Source organism: Rhinichthys klamathensis, unplaced genomic scaffold (assembly GCF_029890125.1).
Source record: "Rhinichthys klamathensis goyatoka isolate OS25496 unplaced genomic scaffold, OSU_Roscu_1.1 h1tg000133l_1, whole genome shotgun sequence".
NCBI classification, from domain to species: domain Eukaryota; kingdom Metazoa; phylum Chordata; class Actinopteri; order Cypriniformes; family Leuciscidae; genus Rhinichthys; species Rhinichthys klamathensis.
The window spans coordinates 3,302,362-3,317,853 of NW_026606668.1; the positions used below are offsets into that span (position 1 = coordinate 3,302,362).

The 15,492-nt window shown below is 41.0% G+C and overlaps 1 protein-coding gene across 1 annotated transcript in view; it reads left to right on the forward strand.

Moving 5' to 3' along the window:
- Window positions 1–15,492, forward strand: part of prss12 (serine protease 12) — a 43,847-nt gene that overhangs the window by 14,741 nt on the left and 13,614 nt on the right. The window contains exons 6-8 of the mRNA XM_056256894.1: window positions 822–963; window positions 1,058–1,254; window positions 9,892–10,033. Coding sequence (XP_056112869.1) covers window positions 822–963; window positions 1,058–1,254; window positions 9,892–10,033 — 481 coding nt within the window. The remainder of the gene's footprint in view (window positions 1–821; window positions 964–1,057; window positions 1,255–9,891; window positions 10,034–15,492) is intronic.

Below are 15,492 nucleotides of genomic sequence, written 5' to 3' on the forward strand. Positions count from 1 at the left end.
AGTATTATTGTTTATATATACTGCTGATATTTGCTAATCCTCCTACGAGGTGGGGGTGGTTACTCATTGTTGGTGTTTTTTTGTTGTTGTTTTTTCCCCTCTGTTTCTTCCATCATTCAGTTACATGTGGGGAAAATAATGTGTAAAAAGAAGAAAGAGCAGACAACATTTTCTCTTTCATGTTTGTCTGTTTTTTTTTGTCTGTACAATAAAAATTGAAGAAAAAAAAGTTACTTTAAGTAGTAAAAACTTTAACGTGAGACAAAGAAAAGAAGGAACAGAGGGCATAAATACACAGGGGAACATCATTAACGGAACAGGAAACAGGTGAGAAGTAATTCGAAACCATGACAACTAATGAATAAATTAGATCACAGGCAAAACAAGTGACAGGGAAAACCAAACAGATCATGGCAATGAAACTAAACAGAACATGACTGTGACACAAGTACACTTAAGTGGACCTATATTTAATTAATATTATATTATCTGCAAATACAGTTTTAAAAAAACACTTTTAAGATTTGAAGTACATTACAAGTGCACTTCTTTTCAGAACTAGTTTTGTGAGTGAGCAACTCTTATAAGTTGATTCTTTTCAGTGAATCAAACCATACGAGGATATCAGTGTACTCCAGCTGATTTTGAAATGAAGGACTCTTATGAGCCAGTTCTATTTAGTTAATCAAATGCATACACATAATGTTGAACTTATTTTTTTAAACATATTTTGCCAGGATTGTTTTAAATTTGTTTTAAATGTTTACCTGAGGTCGATGTTAATACCAGGTGTAAAAGGAGTCCCTCTCTCTCTTTTTGAGATGGTGCAGTGCGTCTGGTGGGTGGTGTGAAGGGTTATGAAGGGAGACTGGAGGTTCATTACAGAGGTCAGTGGGGGACCGTGTGTGATGATGGCTGGACACAGACTAACACGCAGGTCGTCTGCAGGCAGCTGGGCTTCAGGTAGCACACACACACATGCAACATTAAGTTACTTGATTTGATTGCTGGTGTGTTTATCATTTACAGCTTTGTTAATGCTGTTGTGTTGATGCAGGTCAGGGGAGAGTGTGTCACCAGGGCGGTTTGGGATGGCAGCAGGTCCTATTCTCCTGGATGATGTCAGGTGCACAGGAAAAGAGCCCAGCGTCACACACTGCATCCGGAGGGGTTGGCTCAAACACGACTGTACTCACAACCAAGACGTAGCCATTGTGTGCAACTCCCAACGCTCCAGACATGGAGTGCCCACCAGTAAGAGCTCTGACACTCACATACTCACACACTTTAACACCACCTTATACATTCTCTCTAATCAGAGACGTAGGAACAATTCAAACACTGAGGGAGACATAAATCTCATCAGCCATAAATATGACATTGCCTATGAAAAAGCTGATAATGTTTTAAAGTTTGAAACCTAAACTTGCAGAAATGTCAGTCATTCTAGTATTCTAGTCATTCAAACTTTGTTGCAACAACTATGTTTCTTGTCTTCTCTGACAGACGTTTCTTAATTTCAGGGACTAAATCAGCATGTGACCCTGAAGACTTGAGTAATGGGTGCTTAAAATGCAGCATTGCCATTACCATTTTAAAATATATTAAAATAGAGAACAGTTATTTTAAATTGTAGTAATATTTCACAATATTACTGTTTTTACTGTATTTTAAATCAAATATATGCAGCCTTGGTGAACAGAGGACACTTCTTTCAAAAACATTTGTTATTATTTCAAACTTCTGTCTAGTTTATATTATCTATATATAACATTAATTACAGATAGATTAATGTTATTTAAACTAAGCTTCAATAGTTATAATTTCTTTCAGCAGAACACTCTAAAAAATAATGTGTTTGGTTAAAATAAATTTTTTGAGTTATGACAACTTCAAATGAAATTATGTTCAACCAACAAATTATATTGTGTTAAATGTAATTTGTAACATTACAAAAATATTAAGTCGCTGCAACTACTTGAGTTGTAGCCCTGGAATCAATTAGTTTTGAATCCATTTCAGTTACAATCCACAGCTATTATAGCACATGCTTAATGTAACTTATTTAGCATGTATGTTTAATGAACAAGATATTATTTGTCACTGGCATTATCACTGTCATTGCTTATAGAGTTAATGTAGTGTTTAACTCCATGCAGTCTATTCATCAGCACAATGGTAACCACAAAAAATATACAGAAATTACAGAAACTCTTTTAAATGTCAAACATAACAATATTAAACACTAACAGGTGTTCTCTAAAAACAAATAAAATAATACTTAATCTCAACATTTATTCTCCTTATCCAGTCCTATGCAAAGCATGCTGGGAACTAGAAATCTACTACCCAAATTGGCATTATCAAGGCAATTTCCTTAAGTAACTACAACTTACGTTTAAAAAAAAAACAATTAATGTAGAAATTTGAGTTTAAATTACACACAATATTAATTTAATGTAATGATCAACATTATGTCAACAGAACTCAATAAAATAATGTTTGCAACTTAAAAGGTTTAAGTAAATCAATAAATTAGAATTTTAAGCTTGCAACCATGCATTTAAGTTGTGGTAAAAGGTTCCCTGAATTACGTTTTACAGTGAATGTTACATTACACTCACTACTGAATATATATGTATGCAAAATCCACACAGACAGTTATGATCTGAAAGATCTTTAGTATCTCTCTAATATCTCAGAACTCTTTGATTCAGCATAATGTATTAGCCAGCTCAAGACAGATTGAACAAGTACTGCTAATGGTCAGGGGACATGAAGTCAGACGTTTAACAAGTACAGCTGCCACTAGACTTATCATGTCTGACTCCTGCTGAGCTTCATAAAGAGCTGATGATTTTACCTGATCCAGACAGACACACAATTACACACATACATATGGAAAACACTCCTACACTTCCAGATGTCAGAATTCACTTGATTTTCATGATTATAACTCTAGGTTAAAAAAATTACTAAAGTTAATTTAATATAACAAATTAAATAAACAATTGTATTTAATCAAATAATTTAATTAATTTAATTTATGAATTAATTAATCTTTAATTAATTAAATGTTTTTCAAGAAATTATTTAAGAAATTTTAATAACAAGGACAAATAAATTTGAATGGTAGAACAAATTTTTAGGAGCATAACATATCTTTGTCTCGTCAATTTGTTGTTTGATTCATATTTACAAAATAACAGATTGGGACAGATCTATAGTGATGCATTTACACTGCAAGACCACATTTTTCCTGCCTTAATTTACATTCATTTAAGACACAAGGTAACTAAATTATTATTTTGCAGAGAGTGTATCATTCACGTGAATAAAATATCACTGTGAATAAAATATCCAGACGTAACGTTACTTTCACATTACTTTGCAGCTTTTCTCTATCTCAGTTTGATTCCAACTTTTCCCCTCTATCCCAGAGCCCTTTTGTAAAATGCAGCAGAGAGAGAAAGAGAATGTGTGTGTAATAGATCTTTATGGGCAGCAGGCCAGTCAGAGTGTGAATAACAGAATGAGTGACAACACCGGAATTGGGAAACGGTGAGGAGTGTGTCACTTACACACTCACGTATACACACACTAGATACTATTGTTTGTGTATAAATGCCTGCTGCGGCCCTTTTTCCTGCACTCTCTAGCTGATTTATTGACTTTGGGCAGAGCAGCTGATGCTTTCAAGAGACTCACTATAGAGGAGATCTCCTGTTAAATTCGTCTTACTCACACAGGAATTCAGATGAGTGTGTTTTTGTTTGTGTATAATAAGTCTCTGTTTTTTTGTATTCTTATTAAACACACATTTCAGCATTCATATATACAGTGTTGGGGGTAACACATTACAAGTAACGTGAGTTGTGTAATCAGATTACTTTTGCAAGTAACTAGTAAAGTAACACATTACTTTTAAATTTACAACAAAATATCTAAATTACTTTTTCAAATAAGTAACGCAAGTTTCTTTGTTTTCTCATTTATTGAGTGACACCTCTCCTGTCCCCATGGTGAGAGATATCTGGAGTAAGGTGCAGAGGTGTTGTGTGTGCTGTGTAAACATGATGGTTATTGTAGTTCTAGACTACAATAATGGGAGCATGTGTTTATTCATCTCACTTTTTTTTCGCACAAAAAAAAACTTGTTTCAGTATTCCTCAAAATGTATAAAAACAGTGAAATGCAAACTCAGCATAATACGCAAACCCGCAAAAATTTAATATGTTAATTATTGTTTATTTGTCCAATGTACAGTATTTGAATTGACAACATTAAAAACGTTGTCTCATCATTTGGGAAGTGTAAGAATTTATTTATTTATTTTTTACAGTTCATACAAACAAAACGTCTCAGGTTACGACTGTAACCATAGTTCCCTGAGAAGGGAACTCGCACTGTGTCGATGACGCTCTGGGAACGATAATGCCCAAACGCCATGCTCACAAGTACCTGTCGTGTGAGAGCACAACTACGACATAAGGACCTGTGAACCTGGAGCAGCATCCAGGTCCAAGTTCTAAAACCTTACGAAAGTGAGCGGAGAGAGCCAGCCCGCTGCATCACAGGCGTCTTGAAGGGAGACCCCTGAAATTAAGGCCTTGGTGGCCGCCATACTCGTGGTAGAATGAGCTCTGACAGCCAAAGGTGACGGCTGTCCAGAAGCTTCATAAGCAAGAGAAATAGCCTCAACTATCCACTTGCTTGACTGTCTGTTTGGACGCAGGGAGCCCCTTTTTAGGTGATCCAAAGCAGACAAACAGCTGATCAGATTTCCTCCACAGGGCAGCTCTGTGGACATAAGTATCCAGCGCTCTAACTGGACAAACAAGGTTTAGCTTTTGCTGGACATGATTTCTGAAAGGAGGGCAGAATGCCTGCAAAACCATAGGCCACAGTACGTTGGTCGGCACCTTCAGAAAATAGCCTGTCTTAGGGGAAAGGAATGGCTTGACTCTCTGTAGTGAAGAGATGGCTAAAATGAACAATGTTCATTTTAAAATGTTTTTAAGGTCAGAAACTTCTCTGGAACCGCATCAAAGGGCTGGAAGGGAGCCGCAGATAAGCCTTCTAGTACAACAGCCAGGTCCCAAGCTGGAACTCTGGTATAAATTACAGGCCTTAGCCTCAAAGTGCCACGAAGGAAACGTGTTATCAAATGGTTTCTCTCCACAGATACACCACCCAAAGGGACGTGGTAAGCAGCTATGGCCGCCACATACACTTTCAGTGTGGACGAGGATAGTCCTGCAGAAAAATGATCTTGGAGGAACTCTAGTACTGAACCATCTGGGCAGGTAACTGGAGGGCAAACCCACAGGTTCCATATCTCTGGGCGGGGAGAAGGATCACTCCTCCTGCTTGAGATAGAAGGTCCCTCCTGACCAGGGGCCGTATTCACAAAGAATTTTAAAGCTAAAAGTAGCTCTAGGAGTTAGCAACTCCTAAAAATAATGGGCGTGTCACTCCTAACTTTAGGACTCCTAATTTTTTTCACTAAGAGTAATTCACGAAGCATTTTAGCCCTAAAAGTAGCACCTAAGTCTGGGACAGCTTAAAAGAAGTCGAGAGGACTCCTAACTCACTAAGACCTATTCACAAAGGATTGTAGCGCATACCACCGCCTCTCGCAGTCGTCCGGGGTCCGCGACACAAGCGGGAATGCTGCATTGATCTGCAAACAAATCCTCTCTCATTCTCACGCTTAGTTTTGCTTGATATCCCAGTGCCGAATTTCACTTTTATGTTTTTTTTATTTTTTATTTATTTATTTATCTATTTTAGCACCAACTCGGCCAGCAGCAGTAACTGATCCTGCGTCCAGTTGGGCTTTCTTTTACGTTTTGGCGACTTTATAATCCTCTGTCATTCAACTATTACATTACTTCAATAAGAGCAACATTTCCTTGCTTTAAGTAGTCTATTTAGGCTAATAGGATGTCAATTAACCAAGCAAGTGTTAATGCAAGTGTTGTTTTTCATTATTAGGCAAGTGGAGGTTTTCATTAGGGTATTAGGCTACCTTGATTTAATTTATTTTAATTCGCGACTTTTCTCTCTCTCTGCCTTTTAAGAATTACACTTCACTGGGGCCTGCAGAAACATGTCATTATATATGCATTTCGATGACATTACTATTATTATTTTGTGTAGGACACAGATATATTTAGATGTCGTAATTCCATGATTTGTTGCATCTGTGTTATGCTCCGCATGATGGCCCTGTCATCTAACAACCAATCACCGTGATCATTGCGAGGAAGCTCGTGCATGAGAAGTGACGTCATCCATAGCAACGAAGACTCACTCTTAGTTTAGGAGTTGTCATTTTTCCTTACTAAGAGTAGGTCTGAAAGGCGCTGTGAATAACTTTTAAGAGAAAACTCCTAGCTAAAATATTTTAGTGCGATTTAGGAGTACTCCTAGTGGTAAGATAAAATTCTTTGTGAATACGGCCCCAGATCTCCAGGGGAGAGCCGTCAAGGAGGGTCACCAGGTCAGGGTTCTCAAACCGTGTCAGCCCCTACCCCCTCACTATCGTCCAGGTGCCTCAGCAGGTCAGCCTCTAGTATAGACATGGTGTGCAGACATGTACCAGCCTGGCCTGCTGCCGTGTACGCTTTACCCACTAACGCTTTACCCACAGATGTTGTTTTTAGGGGCTTAGTGGGTAGCGTCTGGGCCTTCAGGGACAATGCCGAACTAGGGGACAGGTGGTTTGCAAGCGTCTGTTCCACCTTCGGCATCACCCTATCACCATTCTGTTTTAGTCCCTTGATATCAAAGTAGACATGTACTTGAGGACTAAACAAGCGTGCAGAGTATGATTTATTCCACAACCTCGATATTTCTTTGTGGAGATTGGGAAAAAACAGAAGGCCCCGTGATGGAGGTACTTTGTTTGGTGTTAGAAAGTGCTCGTCCAATTTGCTTTTAGGTCGAGCGCCCTGTTTCTTGGCTGGCCAACCAATGTTCAACTCAGACATAGTGCAAGAAACTACCTACACCAGCTCCTCATATGCAGGGGAAAGAGATGGCGAATCCTCTATCCATGTCTCGATGCTCAGCACGTCCACTTCCTCAGAACTGGACAGCTGCAGCACCGATCACCGTGGGCTTCCGATCCCGGAGAGAGAGCGCTGGATCCCCCAGGTAAAGGCTGAGAAAGGGCAGGGCCCGTCTCAAACCCCTCCGAGAAATCCATTTGCGAACCCCACAATCTCATCTTCGGTGCCAGAACCGCAGGGAATGCGAAGCTGAAGACTCTTCTCAAAGAGTGTCAGGCGAGAGCGGAGCGTGGGAAGCGGCAGCCTCTCACAATGCTCACAGTCAGGCCCCTCGAAGGCTGACAGAGCATGCTCCGCTCCCAAACAAATAACACGCATCTCGTGTTTATCCCCAGCCACAATGAAACGAGGGCAGGGAGAAGCACTCGATTTAAATGTTTGTTTGCTCACCATTCTTTTATATATATATTGAGTTGTACTATTTTGGGACAGACAGCGATAAATAAGACAAACAGTATGAACATAGAGTGCTTGCTGAGGCACAGAAGATAACGCCGATCATTCCGGATGTGCTTTTATGCTTTCCTGGTTGTGACGTCACCCGCCAGTGTCGTTCTACCTTGCCATTGGACTAGTTGACACGTGCTTCAGACGCAACCACGCAGATGCGTTCCTAAAGCATCATCGACGCAGCGCGAGTTCCCTCGAAAGGGAACTAAAGTGCATAAACCTAAATGGGCGCATGCGATATACTTCTTTTGTGTTTGTGTTCATTTTAATTACTATTGACTTACACAAAGATATTTAAAATAAAAGTAAAAGAGTTTTTGTAAGATTAACTTTTTTGTATTACTAGTACCCTAAGCATTGCTTAGTAATTTTCTTCTTGAATTCATTTTACATCATACACACACACGTGCACACACACACACACACACACACACACACACACACACACACACACACACACACACACACACACACACACACACACACACACACACACACACACACACACACACACACACACACACACACACACACACACACACACACACACACACACACACGCACACACGCACACACACACACACACACACACAGCTTCCTGTCAATGAAGTTGATGGCTCTATGAAAATGTGGTGAGTGTGACTGGGAAACTCTCAGGGCTTGAATAATGTCTCTTTCTCTCTGAATGAACTTAAATTTAGTTCCCATTTGCCTTTGAGCCACATGGAATCCATAAGGGTTCACATGGAATCTGTGCCCACAAGACAGAATTTCCACATATTTCCACAGAACCGGAACACCCGTCTTTTTTTAAGTCATTCATCTCAATAGTAACACTCTCAGCTCCGTTTAACACATGCTTAAATGCATTCTGCAGAAAGTGATGTCAGTTTTGCTGCTATTGTGATTCATTTTAACATGAATTATTACTCTACATCACATCTTTGTCTCTATCTATCTTACTCACACTCCAGAAAACCTTCTATACTGATGAAAGATGACCAATATATACATAAACACTCAAGTTCTCACTCTCGACATGCACTCAGCAGAAACACGGTATTTGGATGTGTCCAAATAAATAAAACCCCTCTGAGTGTGCCTTTGTGGGGTTTTTTTGGAGTGTTTTTTACGACATCTCATAGACGGAGCTGATGAAAAGTAGAGACCATCTGAAAAAACAATTTTAGCAGGGATCATTATCGTATGTTATTGTATGTGTGTGCGTGCTGCTGGTGCTGAAGGCTTTATGAAGTATATTTGATTTAATAAAAAAGGTACTTGAATAGCGGCTGACAAATGAGACATGACTGTGAGAAATGAACTTCATGTTTTAGGAATGATTAGTAATGCAGATGTTCATAAAGCTGTATGTTCTTGTAATGTATAGAACGTTACACTGACATATAGAATATGTAGTAGAGTGACAAACCATAAGAACTTGCACACAAGTTATTGTAAAGTGATAAAAATAATAATCAAACACTAAATCCAAAATAATCCAAGCCTGTAGGCTGTGTATGATTGTCACACAATAAAGCAACTTGGCACATTAATATGGAATTCTGCTATTGAGCAGTCATAAGTATGCGTAATTGTCCAATCAGACTTTTGAGTCAGAACTAACAGCTTTACAAACAAATTTGCTGTTAAATTCCTATTAATTTGGGGTGCAAATGTGTAAGAATGTATGGTTAGTAAGTAATTTTTTCTTTTTCTTGAACGGAGAGTGCCGCTGATATTGCTGATGGGCCAGTAGCTGATGATTGATTGCGTTTATGTGTATGTCTGCCTCTGTGTAATGTGTAAGTGGAGGCAGATGTTTCATGAATGGAAACCTAAAACTCTCCCTTCAGCACCAGGTGTTTTTTTATGGTGTCTCTTACTGTGTAACACACACATACAAACTCATATATGTGGACATAAGATGTCTTTCCATAGCCTCCCTCATTTCCTCTATTCTTCCTCTCATCTTTTGTGCTCCACAGAAGAAAGAAAGTCATGTCTGAAAGTCAAAGAAATGTCTGCTTTTTTTTGTCCATACACTGGAAGTCAATAACCAAAACTGTTTATTTACCAACATTATTCAAAATGTATTCTTATGTGAATGCATCCAGATTTGCAAAGACATGAACGTTAGTGACACTAAATTGTAATTTTTGGGTGAACAATCACTTTAAACTTCATTATACAGAGCATATAAGGTATATGTATATCTAAAATGTTATTGCCTATTAGCAGTCAACTGCTAGCTTGAACCTACAGCCAATCAGATCCGTCTAGATGCTGAACCACTATACTACAACCTGCTGATCAAAGCGGAATGCAGCGTGTGTGCATTCATGTATTTTGTTTTATCTGTCAGGTCTACCTGTGAGACTGGTGGGTGGAGAGAATGAGAGAGAGGGGCGTGTCGAGATCCTGGTGGGTGGCCAGTGGGGGACGGTTTGTGATGACGGATGGACGGATCGTGATGCAGAGGTGGTGTGCAGACAGCTAGGTTACAGGTGAAATCAACATGTTAGTGTAATCTGAACAGCCTTGTATGTTCAGTCATTTCATGTCATTACCATGACATGGTAAAATAAATGTATAATAATTTAATCATGACATAGACAATGAATGCAGTGTGTAAGCAAATCTAAATGCTATTAATGTGATTTTTTTTGCACCCACACTCAAATACACACACTAAAGCAGTAAACTCAAACTAAAGAAGACAGGTTTGATGATAAACTTTGAAGTTGGCTTGAGAAATTTTAAGTGTGAAGGTTTTATAGTCACAATAAAAATTCTGATGAATAAAGGAAAACCATTTTAGACCTATTTGTCATGATTGCTGTCTTGTGTTTTAGTGACTCTTAGTTTAAAGTGAGTTCCTATTGTTTCTGTTCACTTCCTGTGTTTAACGCCTGTTTCAAACATACTCCGTTTGCATCTCGTATGCGGTGCGTGTTGCAGTACGTATGCGATGCAGGAGCAGCACACGCTCATGTGCTTTGACTGTAAATATGACTGTAACAACATGTTTAACATGCGCATTAAAACGGTTTCTGCGCGGAGTGCTGCGATGAGTTTAACAACGCTCGCAACGCGGATCATATCATACAGACTGCAGCGAGCCTGTTTCAAGTTTTTATGGACACATTTCATATACTCTAGTGCTCTAAACATGGGGTGGGGTGGGGGTGGGTTTTCATGACACTTTAAACAACGTATTATTCAACGCATTACTTCTATATAGATTTTTATATTAATTTGCTCAAGCAAGTGGCAAAAACACTTAAACATACTTTTCATATGTTAAAATCCCAAAATGAAATCAAAACTTACAATTGACAAAAATAGCTGACGATCATGCTTTTTCTTTAGCATTGCAATCTTCAAATAAAAAGTCCCACGGGTTGTACAGAACTTTGTTTCTCCACTTCAAAAACCAGTGTTATCCATTGTGCAGCCTTCTTGTTCCGTGTAATTCTTGGTAAACCAGCCTGTCATGTGATTATCACTTTCTGCATAGATGCAATGCTCTTGCCCACACATATTATAACAAACTGTGCAGTGTTTTTTACAATAAAAAACGCATTAGTTATTTTTGATACTCATGGTAAGTGTGTTTTGCTTTTCTTTGCTTAAAGTAAAAAGACTGTGAAAAATGTATTGACAAATAATTTAATTAAATGCATTTATGGTGAGATAACTACATTTTCATGTCAATCTGTGTTCATTTTGACCACGAACATGCACTGTCACTTTAATTCAGCGCATGCAGCACAGCAAAAATAGACTCCGCAGACGCACAACTCCTGGAATGCATTGCCGGACTGCATCCGCGTGCAGTGTGAACGCTCAAAACTGGTAACATGGGCACCGGAAAAAATACGCACCGCATACGCACTGCAAACGGAGTATGTGTGAAACAGGCGTAATACCTGTTTGCTTTGTGCCTTGTTAGTTTCCATAGTTACCCTCGTCTTTTACCATGGCTACTCATTGCCTGCATCTGTTCATTGTTCCAGCCTGTCAGCAACTGTGGCTGGACAAAGTGCACAACGAAGGAGTTGTAAACAAAAACAGTCTTTATTTTAATCCACAAAACTCAGGAGAATGTTGGTAGAACAAAGCCACGCATAACACTGACGACCAATGGAGAAACCAGGGTGGTAAAGATGATGGAAGGAGCCAAGGTGGAGAGAGGAGCAGGGGGAGTCCGGCGTAAACCCTGAGTCCAGCCAGAAAGGAGGTCCATGGTGTCGTTGAGGGAGGGTGAAGCCAGACGGAGACGTAGGGGTGGAGAGAGGGAGTGCAGCGGACAGCCTGCAAGTCTGTGGTGCAGACAAGGCGACGCTTGACCAAGGTGGATCGAGGGAGCCCGGTGGAGGCGTAAATCCGTTGGTCCCAGGTGGAGCTGAGGGAGGAGCCAAATCGGAAGAGTGGACGACGTGCAGAGGTGGAGTGATGGGATCAGTGGCTGGAGGCGGAGCCAGGGAAAACCTTCTTCCAGGAGGAGCTGAATGGCAGAAGGCCCAAGGTGGATCCATGCCACGCCACAGAGGGGAGGTGGAGGATCTGAGGGACTGATGGGAGACAGCAGAGACTGGGCAGAGGAACCGGCTGAAGTTGAGTTGGGAGAGGGAGCCTGGGAGGTATCATAGGAGACGCAGGAGACTTGGAGCTGGGCTGGACCAGCGTAGACACAGGAGAACTGGAACTGGACGGCACCAGTGGGAACATGAGAGACAGGGTAACATCCTCTTCAAACAAGCGTAAAACACAGAGGCCAGCGGCAGTACACCCTCAGTGACAGCAGTGTGGGTGGGGCTCCATGAGCATTCCCACGGCGATGCACGGTTTTGACACACCTGGTCAGACATCTTGCGAGGCTCAGGCTCCAGGGCGATGGCTCACCCATAACATTGACAATACGGAACAAAGAACTGAATGAACTGAGGGCTAATATACTGTACACATAAAGATAACTGACGTAACAAGGAATACCTGTGTAACTGAGTCAACAAACCAGTATAGGAAAACACGGTCAGGAACAGGAACGGGACACAATACCAAAATTTACTATATATGTTACACAGCCCTGCTACTTTGTGTCTTCATACCCCAGTGTTTCTCATGTGCTTTGTCTGGGGTTGTCCTTCATGGATGTATTGTGCGCATCCAGCAGTAAGATTAATCTCCACCAATGGACACGGTCTCTCGAGGACCACAACAGAGAGTTTTTGGACATTGCAAATCTCACTTACTTCCCGGAATTTGCACTTATTGACTTTAGTTATGGACTAAATAACCACTTCCAATCAACATTTATCCGTGATGGTCCTCAAGGTTTAATCCATTTAAGTGGATCCCCCTTCACTGTGGGCGAGGTCGAGGAAAACCCTTCCCCTAAACACTTTTTTGCTGTGGCTATGTGTCTCAAGCTCCAGTGGTCGCAGAGCTTGCCCGACCACGGATCTCAGCGCTTCCAAGTCTGGTGGTCTCAAGTCCGGTGCTCTAAAGCACTTCCAAATCCGGTGGTCCCAAATTTAGTGGTTCCAGTGCTGCAAGTCCAGTGGTCCCATGTCCGGTGGAACTCTCTGCCTGTCTGGTAACACCCAAGGACGCCATCTTTTAACTTTTTGTCTGCCCCGGGACAGCCGGGGAGGCGTTCTCTGAACTCTCTGTGCTCTCTGTTCCTGTTCTGCCTGCTTTGCCATGGTGCTCGCTAGCCTGATCTGCCATAGTGTTCTCCAGTTCTGCTTGATCTGCTGTGGTGGTCTCCAGTTCCACCTGTACCACCATGGTGGTTTCAAGCTCCATCTACTCTGCCTTGGTAGTCCCCAGCTCTGTCTGCTCTGCCGTGATGCTTTCTAGCTTCGCCTGCTCCGCCTTGGGGGTCTTCAGTTCTGCCTGCTCCGCCTTGGGTCTTCTTCAGTTCTGCCTGCTCTGCCGTGGTGATCTTTGGCTCAGCCCTAGCCACCTGCTCTGCTAGCTCCGCCAGGGCCCGATCCTCCTCAGTTTCCAGTCACGCTTCCACCCCACAGGCCTGGCCCTCTATCCTTCCCCCTGTACCACCTCTGCTCCATCACCCTCCTGGACTTGTTTGTTGTTTGAATGTCTGGAATCCACTTTATAAGGGGGACTCTTAAAGGGATTGTTCACTTTGAAATGAATTTTTGGTATGTTTTAGCTTACCTCAAGGGCATCCAAGATGTAGGTGTCTTTGTTTCCGCAGTAGTTTCAATTTTGATATTTTTAGGTCAAACCGTTCTTGTCTGTCAGTCATATAATGCAGGTCTATGGTCACCACCTCAAAGAGCATGCACAGAGAAGTCCAAATTAAACATGATTTAATGACTCGTAAATGTAAGTACACATTGATGGCCTAAGACACGAAACGAGCAGTTTGTGTGAGAAAACGAACAGTATTTATATCGTTTTTACCTCTTGTAACCACAGCCACGTCCAAGTGATCTGAGGGTGCGGGCGCTTCGGTCTGCGCAAGCGGCGGAAAGCGCCGGAAGTGATCTCTCGCGCGGTTGTGAAAACAAATTCAACGTTGTCTGTTGATATATCGAAATCGTCTTCCATTGCGATTTCCTGTATATCTAAATATGTTTAGATCTTCACAGTGAAAGGTAACACTTCCGAAATCTCTGTGTAAATAATGAGTGACGTACTCGCGCGAGAGATCACTTCCGGCCCTTGCGCAGACCGAAGTGCCCGCGCCCTCAGATCACTTGGACGTGGCTGTGGTTACAAGAGGTAAAAACGATATAAATACTGTTCGTTTTCTCACACAAACTGCTCGTTTCGTGTCTTAGGCCATCAATGTGTACTTACATTTACGAGTCATTAAATCATGTTTAATTTGGACTTCTCTGTGCATGCTATTTGAGGTGGTGACCATAGACCTGCATTATATGACTGACAGACAAGAACGGTTTGACCTAAAAATATCAAAATTGAAACTACTGCGGAAACAAAGACACCTACATCTTGGATGCCCTTGAGGTAAGCTAAAACATACCAAAAATTCATTTCAAAGTGAACTCTCCCTTTAAGGCAAGCTCACACTACACGACTTTTGGCTGGATTTTGCTGCCGCAGACAGATTTCCAAGGTCTGCAAAAAAAACCCCAACCTGGATCATGCCAAATTGGTGCTCGTTGCAGTCTGCAATGTTCGTTAAGTATGAGCAGGTCAGTGACGTGATCTGAGCCTGAGCCAGTCACAGACGCTGCGATATTTTCAAGCCGATCACAATGCAGATGGTACAATATAAACGGAAAAATGTCATAATCACTTGCGTGAATTTATGCTAGAAAATGTATGCATTTTTTTTGCTGTTGATCGGGACTGCCTCTTGGTCAAATGTCTTTGATGACCAGTTTGTGCACCTCGTCAGTGTTGTGTATGTGTGCTGATGCCAAGACAATGACAGATTACCTTGTTGTGTAGTGTGAGCACCACAGGAATTCAGGTAGTTTTGTAGTCCTATATAATGTGAGCTTGCCCTTAGTTTGAAGTGAGTTCTGGTTCTTATTGTTTCTGTGTTTACTTTCTGTGTTTTGATCCTGTTTGCTTTGTGCCTTGTTAGTTGCATGCTGCATTTGGATCCAACACTCTTTTTTGACTACAAGAGCCATGCTACATTGACCTTATTAAACCATTGACTATTAACCTTATTAAACCAGTTCAGTCCCTACTAAACCTTTACAGACCCAATTAGACCACAAGATCACTAAGAAATCACATCCGACCACATTTCTAGGCACTGATGGTTAGGCATTTTTATCAACTTGGTGTCATTAGCATGATTTAGAATGTTTGTTAGATTTAGCTAACATGTTTAAAACATGTCACTAGCATGTTTTAGCAGATTGCTAGCATGTTTTGACACATTATTATCTAGCAAAATGTATTAGAATTATAACCTGACTATTCTGTTCACTATTTTTATGACATAATG